Source organism: Bactrocera dorsalis, chromosome 2 (genome assembly GCF_023373825.1).
Source record: "Bactrocera dorsalis isolate Fly_Bdor chromosome 2, ASM2337382v1, whole genome shotgun sequence".
NCBI classification, from domain to species: Eukaryota; Metazoa; Arthropoda; class Insecta; order Diptera; family Tephritidae; genus Bactrocera; species Bactrocera dorsalis.
Window position 1 is genome coordinate 79,422,491 of NC_064304.1, and position 19,896 is coordinate 79,442,386.

Below are 19,896 nucleotides of genomic sequence, written 5' to 3' on the forward strand. Positions count from 1 at the left end.
TTACATAGATAACTTGATCAGAATCTCTTTTCTTGCTCTCTCGTTTGTCAGCTGGCAAGGCACCCTGATCTGTTTTCTGAGCTGGCAGCAAAACACAACCAGGGTGCCGTTACCCAGCAGTTAGGGAAAAAGGCGGGATGCCAGAAGGGCAGCGCTATAACTACTTGACGAAATAAGTGTAAAATGGAATTTCATTGAACTGTGCGAACATATTTTGGCAAAATAAATGTTTATGTAAATTAATTAATGATTTGGCATTTTAGCATTTCTATATGTATGCATTTTCAAAGTGTTTAATTTAGTGTTTTGTATAATTTATTATATACCCAATCTAATATTTTTCAGCAGTGGTATCATTGGCAAATGTTATAAGAAATTCGAGTTTTGACTGCTCTCTCTCGAACCAAAGAGTCTCGTATCAAGTTATCTATGCTATTTATTTAAAGATCTAATTTATATGAAACAAGTAAGAAAGGGGGTTACTGTTCTAAAATGTATCCTAAGGTTGCACACTTTTAATTATTAATTAATATTAATAATTAATTATTAGTGCAAAAATAATTCCGTTATATTAATTACTTTTTGATTTCTGTGCCGAATAAAGCCTTCTCCCACCTTCTCGGAGGTAAAATTTATTATCTCTGGTGTAATTAGTTGTTGATTTATTGTTATTGTGTTATCGTATTCGGTTAATGGCGTTTTGTGTGCGTGACAGTGGTTCCTTTGCGCCCATCTACGAGCTCGAAATAATTTTTTATATTAAAGAACCTGCATACCAAGTTTCGTCAATACAGGCGCGGATCCAGATTAGAATTTTGAGGGGGAAGATTTTGTACTTGGGGGATAACTCTTCACAGTCAATTTAAGATGTCGACGTAAAATGTGCCGAGTCGTTCCGTACGTCAGTCCGAGTTGCTGCGTACAGTTCCTAATCGACTCTCCACGGTCTTCGAGTACACTCTCAGCTACGGTTGCTATCTTTTCTTTACTGCGTGCTGGACCACGAATTCGATCGAATAGTATCCAATAAAAAATGCTGGTTCTTAAGATGGGACATGGTGTGGCTCAGCAGGCCAATTATATTGATCATAAATTGAGCGAAGTGCATGAAACACATTCTTTACAGAATGTGAATTTTCGTAACAAAGCTAAACGATTTGTAAATGTTGTTCAGGGATAAGTTTTTCCACGATGAAATACCAAACCATACTAAACAAAAATAACATGACAACATGACACAGCTCACGCGTGATCTGTGAAGAAAAAGCTTTTAAAAAAAAGTATATTGCTTACAACATACGCGTAAGTTTTTAATTGGTTAAAAATGTCTTCTTCGTTACTGGCGTAGAAATCGCTTACGCGGCTAAAGCGGAGTTAACAACAGCGCGCCAGTCGTTTCTTCTTTTCGCAAGATGGCGGTAATATGACATTCCAAGGGAATCCAGGTCCTTCTCCATCTGGTCCTTCCAACGGAGTGGAGGTCTTCCTCTTCCTCTGCTTCCCCCGGCGGGTACTGGGACGTATACTTTCAGAGCTCGAGTGTTTTCGTCCATTCGGACGACATGATCTAACCAGCGTAGCCGCTGTCTTTTAATTCGCTGAACTATGTCACTGCCGTCGTATATCTCATACAGCTCATAAATCTATCGAATGCGATATTCAGCAACTGTACACCCTTATAGAAGATTGTACCTTTCCGGTTTAGTTCCGCAGCTCGAATTATTTTCTCCAGAAGAAGGTTGAAGAAGTCACACGAAAGAGAGTCGCATTGTCAGAAACCTCGTTAGGTATCGAACGGCTCGGAGAGGTTCTTCCTGATCCTGACTTAGCTTTTAGTGTTGCTCAACGTCAGTTTACACAGTGGTGTGTGTCGATTCTCTCTTCACGGGTCTTTTCCAGGACTTGGCGCATGGTGAATATCTGGTCAATTGTTGATTAGTCAGATCTAAAGCCACACTGATAAGGCCCAATTAGTTTGTTGATGGTGGGCTTTAATCTTCCACACAATATGCTAAATAGAACCGATGTTGAGGCTGCTTATTCCACGGTAGTTGGCGCAGATTGTGTTGTGTCCGTTTTCTTCGCACGGATGATTGCCATTCGAACTTCTTCATGGTCGGGCAATGGAACGTCTGCTCATCGTAATCGATTGGGGAATCGGGTTCGCCTTCTTCTGGCGTTATGCATGCCCTGTCATTCAGTAGGCTATATAAGTGTTCCCTCCACAATTTTAGTATGCTCTGGCCATCGGTTACTAGGTCACCGCGTTGGGTTCTGCAAGAGTATGCCCCGGTCTTGAAACCTTCTGTTAGTCACCCCATTTTTTCGTAGAATTTTCGAGCATTATCGTCGGCCAGCTTGTCAAGCTCTTAATACTCACGCATTTCGCCCTCTCTCTTTTTTCGTCTGCAATTGGTCTTGCTTCCCTCTTCAACTCTCGGTATCTATCCCATCCCGCACGTGTTGTGGTCAATCGTAACGTTGCGAGGTAGGCAGTCTGTTTTCTCTCCGCTGTGACACGTCAATGTACCAGCTGTTCTTTTGCATTTTCCGAAAAAATGGTTTCGGTCGCAGCTGTACGTAAGGAGCATGAAATGCTGTCCCACAGTTCCCTTATATCGAGTAGTTGATGAGTACTCTGAGAGAGCAGGAGAGCAAGTCGAGTAGAAAATCGTTCGGCTGTTTGTTGTGATTGCAGCTTCTCGACGTCGAACCTTCTTCGATCCGGAGACAGCCAGATAGCTTGGTGAATTTACTATGCTGGAATCTAGTACTACAGATAACCATATTTGGGCCCCATTTGCGGATGTTTCCTCGTGGAGGCTGAATTTACCGACTGTTGCGCCAAAGATACCTTCCCTGCCCACCCTGGCGTTAAAGTCGCCAAGCACGATTTTGATATCGTGGCCGGACAGCTCTCATAGGTATTCTCCAAGCGCTCATAGAAGGCATCTTTGGTCACATCTTCCTTCTCTTCCGTCGGGGAGTGGGCGCAAATAAAAGGTATGTTGAAGAACCTCGCTTTGATGCGGATTGCGGCTAGACGTTCACCCACCGATGTGAATGATAGTACTTGGCGACGGAGTCTCTCTCCCACTCTTACTCGGCTGAATCCTTGTCCCGTCCATCGCATTTCTTGATCGGCGGTGATGTTAGCTTTTATTTTCACGAGGATATCAACCAGCTGGGACCGGACTTTCCTCACTTGCGTGAACTTCTATACATGACTCCTCTATATACATATTGTTACAAAAGTGGTATTAAGTTGTATTTGTATTGCTATATATGGAATAGCATTTGTCTTGTTGTAGACATCTGGAGCCACGGCTGTCTGCTTGTCGAAACAATAGACATCTGGCGCCGCACTGTCTGCTTGTCTACTTAAACAATTGCTGAGTCTGGCGCCGCGGCTGTCTGCTTGCGTCTGGCGCCGTATAGCATTATGTTCTGGTAATTTCCAGACGCAATATTCTAGAAGGACACGTCGGCATCAGCGAGAAGTGCGTGGCTATATAAGCCGTGGCAGCGCCAACGTAATCAATCAGTGCTAAGAGTAAACTGCTATAGTGTAGACGAATTGTGAAATAAAGAGTTGTTGAATTAAATTAAACAGTTTTGGTTTTATTTGTCAATCCAGAGATACGAACCTAACAAAGTGAACTAGCAAGCAGTAAAATCGTAACAATTGGTGTCAGAAGTGGGATTGTCAAATAATCCAAATTCAAGATGGTTAAATTCGGAGAATTGAGAATTCAGCAATTAAAAAAGGAACTGGAGGAGCGTAATTTGCCGATAAGCGGCCAAAAGGCGGATCTGCAGGCACGATTACGTGAAGCAATGGAAGCGGATGGAATTAATGTGGACGAGTTCGAATTTGATGGGCCAGAAACTTCTACAAAGGTAGAAGAAAAAGTAGAAGAACAACGAACATCATCGAGTGTGGACATGAACATGCTGTTAGTGGCTATTAAGCAAATGGCAGAAAATGTAGTGCAAACTGAAAATCGTCTGGCACAGCAAATAGCTGAAAATATATCACAAATAACAGAAAATGTAGTGCAAACAGAAAATCGTTTGGCACAGCAAATGACGCAAATAGTTGAAAATACATCACAGTTAGAGTCTCACCTTACACAACAGATTACGGAAAATACTACACAACTACAAAAACAAGTGCAAGAGAAATTTTCAAAATTTGAAGACGAATTAAGCACTTTAAAAAATTACGAAGAAAATTTAAAATCAGAAGTTCTTAAATTAAGTAATCGTGTACGAGAACTGCAACTACAAGGCCCTGCACCATCAACAAATAATCAAAGATTGAAGGCACCCACATTCGATGGAAGTATTCCATTTCAAATTTTCAAACTTCAGTTTGAAAAGACAGCAATGGCCAATAACTGGAATGCAGCGGACAAAGTGGCGTCCTTGTTTGTATCACTGAAAGGACCTGCGGCAGAAACCCTTCAGACTATTCCAGACTGTGAACGGGACAACTAGGAGGCATTGATGAGTGCGATAGAAAGACGATATGGTAGTGAGCACCGGAAACAAATATACCAGATTGAACTGCAAAATAGGGGTCAGAAGATGAACGAGTTATTGCAAGAGTTTGCAACTGAAATAGAACGACTGGCTCATTTGGCAAATGCAGATGCACCTGTGGATTACATTGAGAGGGTAAAAATTCAATGTTTCATAAATGGAATTCGTGATGTGGACACCAAACGCGCCACATATGCATTGCCAAAAAGAACGTTTGCTGAAACGGTTTCGCACGCCCTCACACAGGAAACAGCTTCGCTACTAAGTAAACCAGCACACAAAGTACAAAGAGTTGAAATGGAACAACCAGCGCTGATGGAAGAAATATTGAAGACTCTGAAGACAATTCTTGCACAGCGAGTAAATACAACAGGCAGATGTTTCAACTGTGGAAAAGCGGGTCACTTTGCCCGAAATAGCAATATAAAGGTAAACCCATCAAAACGGAAACAACCAACAGAACACCGAAAGGGGATTCACCACAAAAATGCGGATGCATTATCACGTCGCCCTTGTCCACTGGAATGTAAACATTGCTCCAAATCAGAGGGAAAAGAAGGTATAATTGACGTGCGATTACTGAATATAGAACCTGAAGATGATTGGACTCCTCACCGCATCAGAATCAATCAGCAGGACGCTGATCTTGCAAAGCTGATAATAGCCAAAGAAAATGGGGTACGACCACCAAAGGAACAAATAAGTAACGAGAGTCCAACGGCAAAAGCATATTGGGCCCAATGGAACAGCATAAACCTCGTTAATGGATACCTTCATCGTACCTGGGATAGCGAAGATGGCAAACAGTCTCGTCTGCTGATCATAGTACCGAAGTCCATGATCCCGAAAGTATTGAAATAATATCACAATGGACCTAGTGGAGGGCACCTTGGCATTACAAAAACTATAGAGAAGATTAAACAACGGTTCTACTGGATCGGTTGTCGAGACTCCATAGCAGAATGGATAAGTAATTGCGTAGAGTGCATGGCAGCTAAAGGTCCTAAAGCCAAAAGTCGCGGTAGGCTACAACAGTACAACGTGGGATCACCATTTGAACGAGTCTCAATGGATGTTGCAGGTCCGTTCCCAACCAGTACGGCCGAAAACAAATATCTACTGGTTGTCATGGACTATTTCAGTAAATGGCCAGAAGTATATGCCTTACCAAACCAAGAAGCGAAGACAGTAGCCGAAGCGTTTGTAGAAAATTGGATAACAAGGTTCGGAGTGCCCGTCGAATTACACTCAGATCAAGGCAGGAATTTCGAATCTTCCATTTTCCAAGAAGTCTGTACATTATTGGGCATCCACAAGACACGGACAACAGCGTTACATCCACAATCAGATGGAATGGTGGAGAGATTCAACCGAATCCTACAGCTGTAAGAAATGGTGGAGATTATTGTTCTGCCTTAAAGGAAGAAATGAATGAATTGCGTCTAATGGTAAGACAGCACACGCATCTGATGAGCAATAAGATGAAGGACCGGTTCGATCAAGCGGCAAATTCAAAAGGTTTTGAAGAAGGTGATCTGGTCCTGTTGTACAATCCACTTCGAAAGAAAGGCTTGTCCCCAAAACTGCAGACAGCCTGGGAAGGACCCTATATGGTGATGAAACGACTTAATGACGTGGTATACCGCATACAAAGAAATGGAAAAGCACGATGTAAAATGAAAGTAGTACATTTGGAGAGGCTCGCCCCATTTGGTTCAAGAGGATTTGTGCCTAATCGGGACGATTAGGCTTTAGTGGAGGGCAGTGTTACAAAAGTAGTATTAAGTTGTATTTGTATTGCTATATGCATCCCTTATGATGAACAATAGCTGTAGGTATATGGAATAGCATTTGTCTTGTTGTAGACATCTGGCGCCGCACTGTCTGCTTGTCTACTTAAACAATTGCTGAGTCTGGCGCCGTATAGCATTATGTTCTGGTAATTTCCAGACGCAATATTCTAGAAGGACACGTCGGCATCAGCGAGAAGTGCGTGGCTATATAAGCCGTGGCAGCGCCATCGTAATCGATCAGTGTTAAGAGTAAACTGCTATCAGAGATAATGAGATGTCCAACTCCTTTCTCACTGGAAGTGAGAGAACAATTGCTAAACGTCAAAACCACCTCAACTTTGACAGTTGACTGGATTGAGGAGGTTTTGACGTTTAGCAATTGGAAACTAGCGATGGCCAGACTGAAATCTTACCAAAAAAATATGAAAACGGAGGGATTTGTTGCCGCCGTTCAAGATGGCTAATAAAAATTTAAAACATTGAAAATCAAAGAAAATGCGAAATTTAAATATATTTCATGAAACGTTTTGTAATTTGATGCATAATAGAATTAATTTTCTATTACAATTGATTAAAAACATTTATTAATTGAGAACTAACAGGCTTAATTCACCTTATTAAGTATTGAAAGATCGAAAGTCAGTTGTTTTAAAATACCATAAAATCATAAAAAAGGAATTAAGTAGTTTCGCCATATATTAAAAGTCCAATATATAATAATTTGCAATCGTAAATAATGTTGGGTATTTTAATTTAAAATGCCCAAAAATTCTTATTTTGTTCGATCTGGCCATAATGGAAAATGTTATAAAAAACGCTTATTTTGAGGCGCTCTCACACTGCAATAAGTTGGGCATCCCATTATCCCTGCTGCTATAGTGTAGACGAGTTGTAAAATAAAGAGATTTTGTTGAATTAAATTAAACAGTTTTGGTTTTATTTGTCAATCCAGAGATACGAACCTAACAAAGTGAACTAGCAAGCAGTAAAATCGTAACAATATATACAATATATAACGCATGCGCTGACCGACATATTTGTCATAACAATTGTTAGAGAAACGAAAATCATTATACTACTTTTATATATAGTATATGGAAGTTGAAGTAGTACTGACCCGATTTTATATATTTTTGCCAATACCACATACCAAAAAACATGTTTCCTGAGTATCATAAAGTACTTCACGTACAATCACAACTCATATGGAGTAAAACCAGCAGGATGTTCGAAAAACCTGACATTGGTTATATGGGGCTAGGTCAAGTTTTCGCCCATTTTTTATTTTATTTTAGCCATAAAGAAACACCGTTATGAGAAAAACATGTTCTCTGATTCGCTTTGAGCTAACTCACATACTGGCCGAGACATGCGGTGTAAAGTCACCCGGAAGTTCGAAAATATTTATATTAGGTATATTGGGGTTCAAGGTAGTATTGATCCGATTCAACCGATGTTTTATACACATACACATTTTCGGTCAGAAGTGAACTACAGATACTGGGCTCCACATATTCGGTACCTAGCTCTGTTCACTCCGAGGCAGTTGGTAGCTTTTCATTGGTTGGCTTCGTCTTCTCACTTTAGTTCGCCCTCAAACGGATGTTCTTAGGTTGCCCCGAGGATACTTTGTCAATGATCGGAAGTCGTGAGCTGCTTTAGCCATATGTAAAATAATCATTTCTGGCCACTCCCAAGTGAATGGCGATCAGAGAACTTTCCTCACTTGCGTGAACTTTTAGCGTCAACACCAACAACAACGTCAGCCTTGAAATCCGACGCAGGATATATTTTGCTAACAGGTGCTACTTCGGACTAAGTAGGCAATTGAGAAGTAAAGTCCTCTCTCGACAAACAAAAGCCAAACTGTACAAGTCACTCACTATTCCCGTCCTGCTATATGGTGCAGAGGCATGGGCGATAACAACATCTGATGAGTCGACGTTGCGAATTTTCGAGAGAAAAGTGCTGCCAAAGATTTATGGTCTTTTGCACGTTTACCACGGCGCATTCGATGGAAAGATCGAATATACGACGACATTGACATAGTTCAGGGAATAAAAAGACAGTGGCTGCGCTAGCTAGGTCGTATCGCATGTATGGACAAATGAATGAAATGTTTTCAGTTCTAAAAGTGTTCGATGCAGTAACTACCGGGGGAAGCAAAGGAAAAGGAAGAACTCGAGACTTCTTCTGCGCTTTTGTCTTTCAATTTAAATTTTTCTTTTTATTTGTATATAATTATATTATAAAACCTATTTCATGTTCATTATATTTTATTTCAAAAGTCTGCTACGCTTGATACGTTTTGACGTTTTGCAATTGGAACGACTGGAACGGCCAGATTGAAATTATACCAATAAAAGAAATTGTCAATGATACTTTCGCAACATCAGCTGTTATTTGACTAGTAGTTAAACAACAAAGATTGGGGGTTTAACTAACAGTTAACTATGGATTGTTGATTAAGCCTTGGTATTGGTTAACTAATCACTGCGAATTCGGCCTTTAGCAGACTGTAAAGAAATTTGCTAACAAATATATGTATGTCATTCTGTTAGAACAAGACAGCATGCCATATTTGCATTGGTTAGAGCGAGAAAATCATTGAACATCAAATGGCGATGTGTCACTTTTTTCGCACTCTCTGAACTAAAATAACAAATAGTTTAATGTGCTGAACACATAGAGCGCGACAGATTGCAAGCGGCATCTGTCAAATATCAAAATACACACATTCTTATGGACACAGAGGGAAGTGATGCCACTAATATGTAAAATATAAAATTATTCAAAGCTCTAACAAACCTGACGTTATTTTACAAATAAAAGCATAAAATAGCTCTATTATATCATTTGTAAAAACAATTGATAATTTAAAACAAAAATATTTACCTATTTACTTATTTTTTACATAAAAAATATCACTTTTAACAAAATATTAAAATTTCTTTAAAGTGAAAGGTATTAGTATGGCAACAACGAAATTGTGTACATGGCGCCATTGTTATGTCGCTGCCTTCTTACAAATGTTCATGTAGTAGTATTCACGGCGTCATTTACAGTTCACTGTCGTGTCGCTTTCTATGTGTTCAGAGCGTAACGTATGCAATAGTGAACAATAACAAGTTACCCAAATTTCTGTTATTGTTATTATTTTAGTTAGCATTTTGTTACCTTTAATATATAAACATGTTAACAGTAACATGCATTACTTCAATAGGTTATTTTATTTACGCCGCCGATAAAGACCAATTCCCACTACAACCGGTTCTACGCACTAGAATAGACCCGGATTTTTTCCGGCCAAGGTCTGTTTTTCAGCTATCTAACCCCGTTTGGATCGGTAAGTGTTAATCTTTGTTTGTCGTCATTAGAGAAATGCCTTGCAGCAGGGTTGCTCCGCATCCTCCTGACTCGTGTTGGCATTGAGTCCAGCCCGGGCCCGGAGGAATTTTTTTGCTGCGTTTGCGCTAAAAGGCTCCATCCAAACTCCACCTCGGTCAGGTGTAATACATGCAATGGATGGAACCATCGTAAGACTTGTTCAGGCCTTAAATCTTATTTTCCAAATCCATTGGCCCTGATAGAATCAACATGCTTATTCTAAAACATCTACAGAGTAAGCTATTTTACCAAGGTCTTCAACTTGTCGAAATCTTCAAATACTCGATTTGTGGAAAGTCGGAAGAGGGGTCCCACTACAGAAGCCTTTGAAACCCGCCAACAAAGGGAAGTCCTATCGTCCGATAACTCTCCTCTCCCAGTAGTGAAGACACTCGAGCCCTTGCTACTCCCGACCTTCACTCACCACCCGAGCCTAGCCAACTACCACCACCAGCATGGATTCCGAAACGTGCACAGCACCACCACCCTGGGAAAGAACGATCTTCGTAGCATTGAACTTTTCAAAAGCTTTTGACACTTTCAATCACACAACGCTACTGCAGGGCATCGAAAAAACTACACTTCCTCCAGAGCTGAAGAGGACCGCTACTGTTTAACTTCTACATCTCGGAACTCCCACAGCCACCAGAGGGGGTTTCCATAGCCTCGTAATGGAATCGATGGCATGTGTTTAAAAGTAAACAACTACGCCTCCGACCTTTCACTTCAAGGAACCTAACACTTTCGCCCACCAAATCCGCAGGGACTATATTTAGGAGGAGGACTATAGACTTGAGCTTAATATTGCAGTCGATTTCGTCAAAATTCCCACTTTTGATAGTCTATGCTCCTTCACTTTCCATACGACCTCGATTATCGCCAAGGTACAGAGCCGCAACAAAATCCTCAAGTCGCTAGCCGGCAGCACATGGGGAAAAGACAAAGGAACGTTGTTGACAAGATACAAGGCAACCGGCCGAACGGTCCTCATTTACGCCGCACCAATATGGTCACCTGGATGCAGTGGTACGCAGATGAGGAAACTTCAGACTTGTCAGAACACTGCACTACGGACCACGACAGGATGCGTCGTGATGTATTCCATCGAACACTTACATAGTGAGACGCTTAAGTTCAAAGTTAAGGATAATAATTAACTCCTCTCCAAGCTTTTCCTGCTAGGATGTTTCCGTAGAAATCACCTGCTTGGAGCGGAACCGCCTCCTAGGAACATGAAGATGTTTTTCCTTAACTACGTCGACGACATCGATAATACGCCGACCAGACTTCGGACGCAACTAACTTCCGACAGGCACTGAGAGTCAGTTGAGCTATCAACACCTTCACTGACTCCCTTCCAGTGAATGACGTTCTTGGAGTCAAATCACCACCCATCGCAGACGAAGAGTTGCGTTGGCGCGAGAAACGCTAGTGACCCTAGCGCAGCTTCGTTCTGGATACTGTAGCAGGTTAAACTCCTACTTATCCAGAATAGATCCAGACATGTACAATGTATGTCGTGCATGCAATGAGTCTCCGCATGACACTGGCCACCTCTTTGCATGCCCTGCTAACCTCACTCATCTAACATCCCTTTCCCTTTGGTCCGACCCCGTCGAAACAGCACATTTCCTGGACCTATCGCTAGATGACGTCAACGACAACCTGTATAACCCATACCATCCTAACGGAGATTGATACTCCGTTAAAACAACAACAACCATTTATTTTCGTTATAGCGGATCTTCAAGATAAATTTTTACTTTGTTACATTTTTCATTTGCACTAACTTACCGATAATTTATCCTCATGCGCACGATATGTTTGTACAATTCCTGTCATATATCGATATTATCTGTTTGTACCCTGCCAACCATGAGCGGGTAAAAAACATGATAATCAGTGGGTAACATGGTGGTAAACGTGGGGATAAACATATAGAGCTTGTCTTAGGCCGAGCGAATATTCTACTGTCTCTTCCCCTCACACGTACGTATACATGTGGTCATACATCTCTGTTGCTCTCATTCAGCAGTGTCATATAAAAAAGTATATTTGTCCTGCTCTAATATCCCCAATCGACGGCTGATGCAGGGTTGCATTTTTTGATTCCTACTTTAAAAATTTATTAAAATTTCAAAGAAAACTTTTTAATTTTTTAATTACTAATTTTATTACTTTTAATAGATATTTACATTTATACAATATATTTAATTTACAATAATTATTTCATCTGAAAAAAGATTAATTAAAGAAAGGATTATTAATAGCTGAAAATAAAAAAGTAGAAAAAGATTGTAAAAGACAAATACCTGAAAATAAATAATAATTGCATTGAATTTGTAATATCTAAAAGAAAAAGAGAGATTAAAAGTATAAAATGATAATAATATCTGAAAGAAAAGATTAATATTATCTGAAAAAATAAAATATATTAAATACAAATAGAATTTACTCTGCGAGCAAAGATTAATTAAATAAAAATAGTGATAAAATCTGAAAAGAAAGAATAATTAAATAAAAATAATAATAACATCTGAAAGAAAATATAAATATTATTTGATCATTTATAATATAAAAAAAACATTTGTTTTCCCACATTACTGCTACTTGCAATTCAGTTCTGATTTCCAATGCTATAAAAATAAATAAAATAATTATTTTCAAAATATTGTTAAAAAATCACATAAAATTCACGATGGTATGATCACGAACGACATTCGTCTTTCAATCGTTTTTTTTATTACCCTTTTTGGGATTTTCTATTGTCACTATTGACAATTATGTTTTCTTCTTCGCACTCATTCAAATAAATCAAGAAATGAAACAAACTTTTTTTCATCGCATTTAGGTAAATAAAAAATAACCCGAAAATGTGCGTTGGTGTTAGTGTATAGAGAAAAAATGTGTAGTGTATTGCAATATTTGTAACAGGTGGGTAGCCGTGGTTGGCAGGGTATGGTGTTAAACACTAATACAGCGATGCCTTGTCTTTAAACGTTTATTAAATGTGGTTCGAATAACGCCTCAAGACCTTTATCCCACAGCAATCGGTTAACTGTAGAAGAAAAAGTATCATATTAGTAAAACTTGTTAGTTGAAAGCTATTGGTGACTGTTCCAATCTCGATGTTATAGATGATATAGCAAATTTTCTCTTTCACCATGCAGTTTCAAAGGCAGCGGTTTGATTAAACGTATAACCAACAAGCAGCTGCATCTGTAAAAAAGTAATTTTATTAAGCTTATTTTGTCTAACTTTATTATTATACTAATGTAGTTTCTAAGTGCCACTAACCTTAAACAGATATCCTTTGATATCACGGCCAGCAATGTCCAGTAGTTTTTGTAAACTTACTTCAGTAATTTTTTCTCGGCTTGGTAATCTGCAAAAACGAAAGTTTCAGTTAAAAAAAATCGCCCTGATTTCTATATATAGGTATACTTAAAATAATAATTCGTAATTAACATATTTATCAAGTGAGAATTTACTTATTGAAACGCCAAATTTAACCAAACTATTACGGATTTCCCAGCGTCTGTTATTCAAGCCGGTACATGGTTGCAATTAATTTTTACGAGTAAACATGATCTGACATATTTTACAGCCATTGCAAATATAATATAGGAAAATTCTAAAATTCGTGCAATACGTGTAACGTGGAAGGGTATTGCCAGAGCAAGACAATTTTCGCACAATTTTTCCGCATTACAATCAATGATTGCTATTAATTTCACTCTATTATCATTGAATGCAATTAATAATATTCGTTAAATTTATATTGATTTTCCAAAAATACCAAAATTTGTATTAATAATTTCTTTTATTCATTTTTATTCCATTTTTTTGTTTTAAACAAATGAACAAATTTCACAATCAGCTGGCTAAATGCATAAGTCTGCCGTCTGTTGGCATAAAATTTTAATGCGCATTAGCGTTGCTTAGTGCGTATCAATTTTGCTCGTCTGTCAGGGTTATTAGTGATTTATTATCGCCCATATAAACGCAATGGGCAATTCCTCAACAAATTTCTTCACATCAGCAAAACAAGCTTCCGTGTGTAAACCCAGTCATACAAAGTTGTGAGATGTCAATTTTTTGACAACTTCAGTTCGATATTTATTTATCCCTGATATTTTTTCCAAACATAGTAAATTAGTCAAACATAGTAAATATTAAGTGTCGTTTCGTGGTTAATAAATATAAATAAAAAAATAAAAAAAAAAAGTCAAAAGAGAAGTATTAAAAATGGCCAATCAAGAGTCACAGGTTATGAGTTTACCATTGCCACCGACGCAGTACATCAATCTTTTTTCTGAGGAGAACATAAGGAGAAATCGTACGCCCCGACCTCCACCTCCAATGCAGGATACTTATAGCATGTTTGGAATACAGTATAATAATGAAGAAATGATTCGATCGTTGGAATCTCAAAATATAAAACGTCTCATACCTATACATTTCGACCGTCGGAAGGAATTAAAAAAACTCAATCATTCATTATTTGTAAATTTTTTGGATCTTATTGATCTTTTGATTCAATACCCCGATAGCCCACGAAGAACCGAAAAGGCAAGAGTACTGTATTAGTGGTGGAAACAGTTCTAATTTCTTCTTTATACAACAGATCGATGACTTGAGCCTCCTGTTTGTTCACATGCACCATTTGCTGAATGAATTTCGACCTCATCAAGCACGTGAAACCTTGCGAGTAATGATGGAGATGCAGAAGCGACAGCGTGTAGAGACTACAACAAGGTTTAAAAAGCATTTGGAACGAGTAAGAGATATAGTTAACACAGCATTTGCTGTATTACCCGAAATACGTGACGACGAATTTGATAACACCGACAAGGTTAAAATGGAAATAGATACACAAGATAGTAATGCCAATAATCGTAGTGATCAATTGGATCGTATTATGTGTAAAATTGTTGACGCGATGGATTAGCCATTATAATATTTTATAGAAATAGTTTTATAATATTTTAATATGTAATATTTAATTCGCACACGTAATGGAAATGAAATTAGATTTTAAGATGAACGTGACCAAACTCCTCCAAGTGCTACTTCAGATCTGCAGTATAATTTGTGTGCCCATTTCAATGAATTAAATTTTTAGTTCTTTCTTTAGTTTTGTATCTATAATTGGTTAAATGCAATTAAAAAGTACACATGACTTTGCCTATAAAGCTGAAATAAATTGATGACTTGCTATTATAACAAATGCTGCCATTGATACATGTCCGACTTAATATTATACTACCATCATACGAACTGATCAAAATCAACATCTTTTAAGAAAATCTGAACATGTGAAGGTGAAGGGTATTATAGTTTAGATGCATCCTACATTAATGTTTTTCCTTGTTTGATATAACAAACTCTCTTTTCAGTCTTTTCAGCTTGCCAGCATAGGAACTGAAGAATTGAAAGATAAGTAAATAGCTGAAAAATTATAAAGGAAAAATCAAAACAATTTAATTCCGTTATTGCTCACGAAAAGGTGTATATTTATTAATATGTAAATGATATTAGTTTTGACCAATATTACGAAATTTTGATTTATAGTATAACAAAAATATTGGAAGTAGAAACTGATGTGATATATGAAAAAGCGTTCAAGATTGTCGATTGAAACTTTTCAACACCAAGTTAAAGTGGCCATACACGACATACGTGTGCGTTCGATCGGTATGTGTTCGATTGCCATTTACTCTGTATGCGAAAATGTTTGTTTTTTTACGATCGGTGTGCACACATGTATGTCGTGTATGGCGCTGTGTGTACACAAAATCTCATTTCTCTCGTGTCGCCGAATAGGAAAGATCGCGGACGAAAAATTTTCCGCTTGCTTGTTGCACATATTCACTGTTTGAAGAACGAACGCAAAATGGATTTGTTGTCGTGTATGGCGAAACGTTTTCATACAGATCGAACGCACATGTGTGTCGTGTATAGCTACTGTTAGCCAAAGTTTTATTGACAGTTAAATGGCTTCTGAATAATAATTATTTTTGCAAATTCATAAGTTATATCCGTTTAAGTGGTTATTTTTTCTTTACTAAATGATATGAGGGTACATTGCCACAAACTCTCCGTTTCCTTGAAATAAAAATGCACTTTACTGTTTCCCAATTGTTGTTGTAACGGTAATCTAATTGTTGTCTAGTTGTTATCGAGGTCATCTAGGAGGTCTGATAGAGATTCGAAATGATGAGTTTAAAAAGTAATAGGTAGGTTTTCAAATTGTAGCTTGTCCCGTCCAATATTACACTTTTTCTCAACAAATTTTCACCGACCGTTTACCATTTTCTGTAAATTTTTTCCTGAACGCAGTAATGTTCAACTACAACGGCATGGTAGCAGATGTAATTTTTTGATATTCTAGTCAACGCACAGCCCAGCGTTGAAATTCGTCAAAAGTAGAAGTTTGATAATACTTTAACCGAAATGCAGTTGTGTTGAAAACTGTATGATAGGCTAAGTTTTTATGAAGCCAACTTCTAACTGACTAATTGGAAGAAATGAACCTGGTGTTTGTTAGTCTTTTCATTGATTCATTCTGGAAAAAATTAATGTTTAAATCGTTTCATAGTTACTATTACTTATTTACTGTGTTATCGTTTACATATGTATGTGGGCAAAATTCTCTCCTCTCGACCTCTTTCAAATATCAAAATACACAGGTTCTTATGGACACAGTTAAGACAGCTCCACGACTACATGACAGCAGGCTCTCAGTTGTCGCTTTCGCCAATTTAAAAATATATTTAAATTTGCCGAAGACAGTATAGAGGAGAGCACAGAAGATTGGAAACGAGCGATGGCCAGATTGAAATCTTACCAAAAAAGTATGTAAACGGAGGATTTGATGCATCGTTCAAGACCACTTATAAAAAATGTAAAACAATGAAAATTAAACAAAGTTGTGAAATTTAAAGGAATTTGATGAAAAGTTTTATTATTTTCAATGGAAAGTGATTAAAAACATTTAATGATTGTGAGCTAACAAGCTTAAATATTTTTATTGGGTATTGAAAGGTCAAAAGTCAGTTGTTCTAATATACTTTAAAAAGAATTAAATAGTTTCTCCATATAATAAATAACCACTATATAGTAATTTTTATTCGTACTAAATGTTGGGTGTTTCAATTTAAATGCCCACAAATTATTATTTTGTTCAATCTGGCCATAATGGAAAATGTTATAAATAAATATAGTTTAAAAAAACTAAAAAACACGCTTTTAAAGCATATCAAACTAAAAAGTGAAAAATAATTCTTTGTATAAACTAACAATAATAATGAAGGAAAAATTCCTGCATTATTGTGAAAATAGCGTGGAATGCTCGATATATGAAAAATATGTCACAAAGCAACAAAACTTAGGAACCCAACAAAAGGACTGGAACCCAACAAAAACAAACGGATTGGAATATAACCATTATAAATAAATAAAGAAGCATGTAAGTAGAGTGCTTATTAAACAAAGAAACAAATAGAATCTGTGCGAAAGGTTAATTAATTTTCATTAAATATTGTAATATTTTTACGAGTGATAGTGAAGTAGAGTAATCAGACCATTTAAAATGTCGCTTAGAGAATCAGAAATAAAAACGCTTATTGAGTTTGCGGTTAACTCTGCACTTTCAAATCAAGCTCAAATTTTTGAACAAAGGGTAAAAACTTTAGAAAATAAATTTGCATCATTAACGGTACCTGAAGTAGAAGTATTTAGAGATGCTGAAATAGTACCAGGAATATGTTGCGATGAATCATTAGATATGGTAAAATCACTACATGATTTCGAAGGGAAACACGAGACATATGTCTCATGGCGTAAGGCTGCTCATGCAGCTTATAAACTGTTTGAGAGTTATGTAGGAAGTTCTAAACACTACCAGGCAATAGGCATTATTAGAAATAAAATAAGGGGCTCCGCTGATATGGTGGTGTCCTCATACGATACACCACTGAATTTTAAAGCTATTATCAACAGGCTAGACTTTACCTACGCTGACAAACGACCTATTTACCTTATTGAACAAGAGTTATCGACTCTACGTCAAGGAAACTTGTCAATAATGCAGTACTATGAGGAAATCGAGCGTAAGTTAACGCTCCTCATTAATAAAACTATAATGACACACGACAGCCCCTTAGCTTCCTCCCTTAACGACAAATACAGAACAGATGCACTGAGAGTATTTAATTTAAGGCACGAAAAAACCCTTAAGTGACATTCTTGTTGCAGCACGTCCAAATGACCTGCCATCAGCATTAGCCTTAGCTCAAGAAGTTGAGTCTAATCATGAACGTTTCCAATTCGCAAACAATTTTGCTAAAAGCTTAGAAGAAAGAGCTCATAGAAATGAATATCAGCATCAAAAAAGCTTAGATCCAAACAATGAAAACGTACAACTGGCTAAAAATCCATTTTTTGGCAGACAAAAAACACAAAATAGAAGACCATTTTCAAAACAGGATACACCCCAACCGATGGATATTGACAATTCATCTCGATTTAGGCGATCTATCCAACAACCAAATAGAAGTTTCTCTCATTATGTACCACCCCCTAATCAGATCATTAAAAGATCATATAATGGCACTGCACGGTATACGGGACCAAAGCAACAAAGGATAAATCATCTTTTACAAAATAAAACCACACTTGCTCAAGACGAATCTGAATATCAAATTACAGCCGAATTAGAGGCAAATGATATTACAGATAAAACTAATCAATATGATGAAGTAAATTTTTTAGAAATTGCTCCCTGTTACCGTTTGTAGAGCGAACGATAGCAGGTAGAACCATAAAGATTCTTATTGACACAGGAGCTTCAAAAAATTATATTAAACCTTTAACTGAACTAAATAACGTCACTGCAGTAAACGAATCTTTCTTAGTTAAGTCACTTCATGGCTTCAATTCCGTTAAAAAAAAATGTCCTATGCATATTTTCAACACCATAACTACATTCTTTATACTCCCAAATCTGTCAACATTCGACGGAATAATAGGATTAGACCTGCTTAATGAAGTAGGTGCTACATTGGATTTCAAACATAAAGTATTAAAAACAGCATCCGGTTCAGAAATAATTCAGTTTTTAAAATCTTCTGACGTTAATTTTACAGAGGTCGAAAGCATAGAAGTTCCCAAACAAATTCAGCCAAAATTCAGAGAAATGATAACAAAAAGACAAGGAGTATTTGCTGACCCTAATGAGGCACTGCCTTACAATACCAATATTGTTGCCACCATCCGAACAGAAGACGAAGAAGTAGTATACTCTAGATTGTACCCTTACCCAATGGGAGTTTCTGACTTTGTAAATACCGAAGTTAGTAACTTGTTGAGAAATAATATAATTAGGCCATCTAAAGCATCACCCTACAATAACCCAGTATGGGTAGTAGATAAAAAAGGATTAGACGAACAAGGAAACAAAAAAACGACTAGTTATAGACTTTAGGAAGCTAAATTCCAAAACAATTGACGATAAATATCCCATACCAAATATAAGTGCAATTCTGACGAATCTCGGAAAAGCCAAATATTTTACCACGCTAGACTTAAAATCTGGATTTCACCAGATATTACTTTCTGAAAAGGACAGAGAAAAAACCGCTTTTTCTGTAGCAAATGGGAAATACGAATTTTGCAGACTTCCTTTTGGTTTGAACTATAGACGATGTACTTAGGGAGCGAATAGGAAAATCATGCTACGTTTATGTAGATGATGTTATAATTTTTTCAGAGAACATGGAAGACCATGTAAGACATATAGCATGGGTATTAGATAAACTCTATACAGCCAATATGAGGGTTTCACGAGAAAAGTCGCATTTTTTCAAAGAAAAAGTCGAGTATCTTGGGTTCGTAGTCTCACGAGGAGGCATTACAACAAACCCAAGTAAAATAGAAGCTATTAACCGATTTGAACAACCAACCACATTGTTTCAAGTTCGATCATTTTTGGGTATGGCAAGCTATTATAGATGCTTTATCAAAGACTTTGCATCTATAGCCAAACCATTAACAGAAATTCTGAAGGGTGATAACAGTAAAGTGAGTGCCAGTCAATCAAAAAAGATACCAGTAAGCCTCAATGAAAAACAACGACTAGCTTTTGACAAACTAAAAAATATTCTAATTT

The 19,896-nt window shown here is 37.4% G+C and overlaps 1 protein-coding gene and 1 long non-coding RNA gene across 2 annotated transcripts; one reads left to right on the forward strand and one right to left on the reverse strand.

The window, feature by feature from the left end:
- Positions 1-12,051: 12,051 nt before the first annotated feature.
- On the reverse strand, positions 12,052-13,662 carry LOC115066516 (uncharacterized). The gene is made up of 3 exons (XR_003846064.2): positions 13,217-13,662; positions 13,023-13,110; positions 12,052-12,944 (listed from the first exon to the last, which is right to left on the reverse strand). It is a non-coding gene; the product is annotated as an uncharacterized LOC115066516 (long non-coding RNA).
- A 161-nt stretch (positions 13,663-13,823) lies between these two features.
- On the forward strand, positions 13,824-14,955 carry LOC105228770 (mediator of RNA polymerase II transcription subunit 7). Its single transcript, XM_011208733.4, has 2 exons — positions 13,824-14,297; positions 14,353-14,955. The coding sequence occupies exons 1-2, from the start codon at positions 13,974-13,976 to the stop codon at positions 14,674-14,676; spliced, it is 648 nt and encodes a 215-aa protein (XP_011207035.1). The 5' UTR covers positions 13,824-13,973; the 3' UTR covers positions 14,677-14,955.
- Positions 14,956-19,896: the final 4,941 nt, after the last annotated feature.